Here is a 6,568-nt window from a genome sequence, read left to right as displayed (position 1 = left end):
TTGAGGTTTATAGGACTGATGAGCTGAGGAATTTCTAAGGATATATGGTCTACATATTAGAAATACTTTCTGATTCTAAGGCTTGTTTTAATTAAATTTAGTTTTAAATAGATAATTCAAAAGTGGGACCCAACATTCAAAAATCAAGGAGTTTATATATGGTCATAGATTTGGGGGCCAAGAAACATGATAGAACAAGCCTGAAAGGAATCCACAGAGCAGGGACTGGTGCTGGTTCATGGATACAAAGATATTTTTGGTATTACTTCTCTTAGTAAAAAAGATACTTCCTTGTGCCCAGATTAAATCCAGGTCATTCACCTTTAGGTGGTAAGCTCACCCTGGGAATGGAACTCATCTGCATTTTTACCACCAGTTTTTCCCTATATCCTCATGTTATCTAAGACTATTTCAAAACAAGAAACATGCCGGATAACAAGAGCAAAAGATTTCGAGTGATGGCATCAAGAAAAATAAAAAGGGAGATTGAGAACTATCTGACAGCAAGGCAGTTTCCTATAGGCTCTGCTGCAATGTAAACAAGCGCTTACAAAGTGTGTCACTGGAGAATTTTTCTTGTAGACGAACAGTTCAGTATTTGTTGGACTAAATTCGAATTTTATTCCTAAATCAACACTGAGAATCTCCCCACCCCCAACTTTTCTACTTTGGGTCTCGTCCCTATAAAACAGCTCACTTCCCATCCCTGGGGAGCTGAGTGACCTGTAAGCACTAGAATTCTATTGCTATCCTTCCGCACTGCATGGCCACATTTTTTTCCTTCACCACAGCGTAAAAACCTTAAGCTTTTTGAAACGGAAAGACATAATGGACTTGGTGAGAGGCACTCCTAAGAGGGAAGCTAATAGGGGCATTAGGTAACCATCTGCTTCCCGGTGTTTAGACCTGTTTTCCCTTGTCCGCAGTAGAACCTAAAAGTGTCACAGTGCGCGCGATAAGCAGCACTCTGTGAGTGGCAGTAATATCACTCCACTTCCCTAAGCCGGATCTCTTTAAACAACTCTAGCTCCTCCTGCTGCGGGCCTCCGTAACGACCTAGCCGCGCCTACTGCGTCCAGGCGGATGTAGGCAGATGTTGTTTAGTCGCTTTCTGGTGTTCCCCGGAAGCGTTAGCAGCCGGAGAGGAGAGAGTACCGAAAGGTGATAGTAATTTGCTTATCACAACCCTTCATGTGATAAAGCAAGCATCTTGTCTTAAGTCCCAAGTGTCTGGCAAGCCTAGAGTCGCCGCCATTGTCTCTGCTCCCAGTGCCTGACTGCTGATTGCGTTTGCCTGTCTCCTGTAAGGCAAGGCACCTCGGAAGATAACGCAGGTAAGAAAAAAGCCTTGGATTCAAACAGAACAGGTTAATAAGGAGGGCGTTGCTTGGACCTGGTTTTAGGAGGCGAGTGTTGCGAAGGCGCACTGGGCCGGGGGGAGGGGGGAGGGGTGATGATTAAAAGCTGTGTAGGCTTCCATAAATTCACCTCACTTCCGGCTACATTTGGGAAATGAGATGTAATGGCATCATCTACTGGGGAGATGGCGTACTTGTCAGAGGAAGCAGGACTGACACCGCAATTATTTGAGGAGCTTTGAGAATCGGGGAGGGAATATACAAAAAGGTTGTAAACGTGGGAATGTTAAGTCTTAGATTTGAACATTGTTTCACATTCTGGTTGCTTATCTGACCATTAATTAGCCATATGTTGCTCACTGTGTTTTCATTTGATTTGGGGCTATCAAACATTTATTTATGTAGGTAAATGTTTTGCCATTCTCCACATTTCAGAGCATCAGATAAAAAGGGGAGGGGAGACGATAAACAAAACTTACTTGATATCTGTACAGTTTGAAAAGCTCCAATAATAGGTAGGGATCTAGAATAATTTCTAGATCTCCTCTTTGCCAGTCTTCCAGAAATACCCTCCATTACCCTAACTATGTTGAAGAATGTGATAGGTTTGTGTGTGTGTGTAATAATCATAACTTGTAAGAAAATTGAAAATGATACTTTTCATTATTTTCCCAGCTTCCTGCTATTGTCAGGTGTTTCATCCCTACTGACACCACTACGACCGACTGTGCAAAGATGATTTAGTTGTCTCTTCGTGGAAATTATCAGGCTTTAAGCACATAGCAGAGGAACATGGAGATTTGGGGGTGTCATTTCGGGGTGGCAAAAGAAAGGGAATCAAAGAATTATTTGCCAAACAAGTGTCTATATCCAGAAAGCATTTATTCCTTCGGTGCTGTTTTCTAAACTACTGAGTACTGATGTTCTTTTATTTGTAGATTTACATTCATAAACATATTCATAGGTTTCTATAACTGTTGACTGTTGTGAAAGTTTGAAAAATAACAGCTCATAGCTAGTAAATAATGAAGAGAAAATTGTTCAGTTTTTCAGGTTGGTGTGAAGATAGAGAGACAAAGGTCACTGAGACTAGAAAATTATATCCTTTTGTTTTGTCAGTCTATCAATGACCCCTATTTGGTCCGTGGATTCATGTAGGAGTCTTGGTGTACTTTGGAAATTGATACAGGATGCAAACATCTTCCTTTCATACCTTTCTTGTCCTGCTCTAATACTTCGTTATTATCTATTTTCTAACTACGGAATTACCAGAACAATCACTGAAAAGTTAAAATGGTGGGCCATAAGGGAGGAGAAGAAGGAGGAACAGCTTTGAAGCTGGGTAATGGGAGTAGAGGAAGACCAAGAAGGGAAAAGCAAAGCAAACTGTCTGAAAAGGCAAGAATAAGGGCCAAGGGCTTAGTTTCTCTGTCCTCTTTATCTGACTATAGGTCTGCCAGATCTGCTGTGGGGCTTGTCACCAATGCAAACAAAGAAAGGAGAAAACTACTTCACATAAGTACAGGTTAGTATGAAGGTGGGGAATCCTTGAGTAAGACCTGTAGGATAGAATAGGAAAGATTTGGTTGGCTCTAGCCCAGGTCAGGATACAACCTAGAAATTCTGCAGCCTCTCATGTCCATCCAGCTTTCCTATTCTTTCTGCTATTATTAGTGTGATTGGTATAAGATGATTGGTAGCACATAGAGGTGTATACAGTGGGTAAAATGAAGGAAGGAGTTTGCCAGTTGTCTACGTTTCCCCATAGAACATTAATTTCCCTATTTAAATATCTCTGTGCTAATCAGCATGAGGAGAAAGAAAATTGAAGAGACTTAAAGCCCCATTTCCTTCCTCCACCCCTAGGTCCAACTTCAGTGACAGATCTGATGGCCTTGGAGTGGCTGAAGACCACCACCCTCCACAGGCCTGCGCCCAAGCACAGCTATCCTTCTTTATCTTGAGTGAGCTTCCTCAGCATGCTGTCTATATCATTGGCAGAAACTAGTTGGAAAGGGAGCTGAATGACTAACTGGACTTTATATGAAAACACAGCAACTTGGGGCTGACTTCCAGGCAGGGTTGATATAGGAGCATTTTATTTGGCTTTGCCTTTTTCTTTAACCATGATTGGCTCTACAACTAAAGGAAAAGGTAGAAAAGAGTCCAGGGCCTCTTTGAAACCTGAAATCAATAGCCCTGCCAATGCTAAAGGAAAAGCCAAAAGTCAGACCAAGAAAGTATTTAAGACAGAACCAAAAGAAGAATTGGGGAACCAGGCTGGGGCTAGAGATGAGGCAATGGCCAGGACACAAACCGTGATTTACACTGAGCCCGAGACTGTGACATGGAAAATGAAAAAAAAGAAAGATAAGACTAATACAAGAGCTTTGGCTCAGACTAAGACAGAACTGGCAAATCCTGGTTCAGTGCCTCACACCAAGTCAGATACTTTGCCTATGTCTGTGGTCATTACTGTAACCAAATCTGAATTCAAAGTTGACACTAGTATTGGGAAATCTGCCAAGTGTTCTGCCAAGGCTAATGATAAGGGCAGTAATAAGCACAAATCTGAGATAAAAAAAGAGGCCTGTATCAGATCCAGGTCTGGGAACAAAACTAGTATTGTCATCAACACCACTGATGAGGATGAAGACTATGTGTGTTCCTGGTTTTGGACTGGAGAAGAGCCTAGTGTAGGGTCCTGGTTCTGGCCTAAAGAAGAAACCCCTCTTCAAGTTTATCAGCCCCTACCTAAGGTTGAGGAAGAACCTGAACCCACAGATACATTCGACTTTACTTTAAAAAGAAAAGCAGAAGCATGGGCAAGGAGCAGGTTTATTGTCCTAGTCCCAGTTGAGGAAGCTGAGCAATCTTTACCTCCAGAAGGGAACTGGACTCTGGTTGCGACCTTAATTGAAACTCCTCTGGGTATTCGACCTTTGACCAAGATTCCACCTTATGGTGGACCTTACATCCAGACTTTAGCTGATTTAAAAAACCAAGTCCGGGAAAGAGAAAAGTATGGACCCAATCCAAAGAACTGCCGCTGTAAATCACGTACCTTTAGTTTAGAGCCTAAAGAGTTTGATAAACTTGTTGCCCTACTTAGGTTAACTAGGGATCCGTTTATTCATCAGATGGCTACAATGATAATGGGCATCAGTCCTGCTTACCCATTTACCCAAGATATCATTCATGATATTGGTATTACTGTTATGATTGAAAATTTTATCGATAATCCAAATGCTAAAAAATACCTTAAAAAATTAAATTTGAACCCCAGACCTGAACCCTCTGAAGAAGTAAAAGAAAATGAAGCACATATCAATAAAATTTGTAAGGACATACTCTCTTGTCCTTTGAACTGTTCTGTACAAGTGGAGGAACTGAAACTGTTAGCGAGCCTGAGTGTGAAATTTGAGTATCACCACGTAGTTGTCAATTACGTCCGATATTTCACTACATTGTTAAGCAAAGGGAGTGTCAAAATCAAGTTTCAAATTTTAAGAGTTATTTTTTATTTGTCAAAAAATCAAGCCAATACAAGAGAACTGGTCAGTGCTGAAGTATTATCATCACTGATTGCTCTCTTTCACAAGAATGAGTCAAAGGCTAATATTCTTCGCATCATTGAAATATTCGAGAATATAAATTTCCAATTCAAAAAAAGGGCAAAGCTATTTTCCAAGGATATGTTCACTAAATCTGAACTTGTTTCAATATTCCAGGAGGCAAAACAGTTTGACCAGAGACTCCAAGACTTAGCAGAGCACAGTGATCCTGATGTGAGAGATAAAGTTATTCGATTAATACTCAAACTCTAAATAGCTGTATAGTCTCACAAAGCTTTGAACATTTTTGTCTTTCCAATATAAACTAATGCTTATTATAATTATAAATTTGATACTTTATGCTCTCTGTTGAGGGAGGCAGTTTTGTGGATGCAACTCATCTTGAGAGATTGAACTCTTGCTGGTATTTATTGTACTATATATAATATAAATCGAGGTATTTTTGTTATTTCTGTAATGTAACCTAGTACTGAACCTATTCACCCTAAATAAGCTATATTTCTGTGCGTTATCTTGATATAAGTGTATTTTCGTATTCTATTTACGTGTTTTTAATAAAGTTGCATGCAAAACCTGATGAAAGCATTGTCCCAGTTCTTTAGTTGGAATGTAGTCAGAGATTAATAATGTAAAGACAGCCATGATCACTGTCTGTCCATTTACTGATGGGGTGGCTTAACCAAACAGGATCACAAATTGGCAGATCCTTTAGTTTCAACATGTTCCAGGAATGCAGTCAATCATTCTGTGACCAAGAAGACAGGACTATGCTTCTGGCTGTCTGGAGGCTGTAGATGGCAGATTTCAAGTGAGGAAAGGTACTCTATCCGGATAGTTCTGGGGAAGTGGGTAATAGACTTAGGAGGACAAGAATGCAGATGCCTTCATGTCACTCTGAGTCTAAGACCTTGTACTTAGCCTTCATCCAATGCCTCACCAGGATGCTGTGGGGTTTTTAATCCCCAAGAGATTTTTCTGGTTTTCAGACTATTCAATTAAATTATAGACAGTAGGCAGTACAAGTTCTAAAGGGACGCAACAACACTGTATCCTTATTAGCCCCCTCCCTGTCCAGGAATATCAGATTTACTACTTCCAATGATGTTTTATATCCGTGCTGTCCTGAGCCTCAGAGGAGGGCTTGGGATCACCTACAGAAACCAATATTTATATCACTTCTTCTACTTTGGTAATGCTTGGTTCTCATCCTTGCTTTTGTTTTCTTGCTAATACTTTTGACTTGGTGATTTGTACATATTCTTGATGGCAGCCTCTTGTTTGTATTGATTCTTAAAGGGACAGAGTATGGCTGATTTTAGGACTTGTAGATAATAAGTAAATTTCCCCACTGTTACTGTCCTGCTTATTTTCATTTCATTGAAGCCATGTTGTTTATTTTACCTCAGGTGCCTGTTGATATAACAAAAGCAGAGCAGAGGGCTGTGGCCTAGAGCAACAGAAAAATATTGGGATCTGTTACCATCTTTGCCTCTCCTCCTCCTCAGATCCTTTGCTGTAATTCTCAATTTACTGCCTAGAATTGGGAATGATAGAGATATTGGTCTCTGGAGGAATATTGATGTGTGTTTGTGTGTGTGTGTGTGTGTGTGTGTGTGTGTGTGTGTGTGTGTGTGT

General features: G+C 40.5%; 1 protein-coding gene across 6 annotated transcripts in view; it reads left to right on the top strand.

Annotated features, from left to right (window-relative positions):
* Positions 1-1,062: 1,062 nt before the first annotated feature.
* Positions 1,063-6,568, top strand: part of Armcx5 (armadillo repeat containing X-linked 5) — a 49,378-nt gene continuing 43,872 nt past the window's right edge. For 2 of the 6 annotated variants that reach the window (XR_008720225.1, XR_008720229.1), the window contains exons 1-3: positions 1,063-1,334; positions 2,810-2,883; positions 3,225-3,322. Coding sequence is in view for 2 of the 6 variants with exons in the window: in XM_055608262.1 (XP_055464237.1) it covers positions 3,485-5,185 (1,701 nt within the window). In the remaining 4 variants the exon portion in view is untranslated. Of the gene's footprint in view, positions 1,335-2,033; positions 2,051-2,809; positions 2,884-3,224; positions 5,504-6,568 lie in introns of those variants that run through there. The other 4 variants (XM_055608262.1, XM_055608260.1, XR_008720226.1 and 1 more) reach the window with 4 other exon arrangements.

This window comes from Psammomys obesus, unplaced genomic scaffold (genome assembly GCF_907164565.1).
Source record: "Psammomys obesus unplaced genomic scaffold, mPsaObe1.curated_primary_1811, whole genome shotgun sequence".
NCBI lineage: Eukaryota > Metazoa > Chordata > Mammalia > Rodentia > Muridae > Psammomys > Psammomys obesus.
This window is presented reverse-complemented; position numbering and strand designations above follow the sequence as displayed.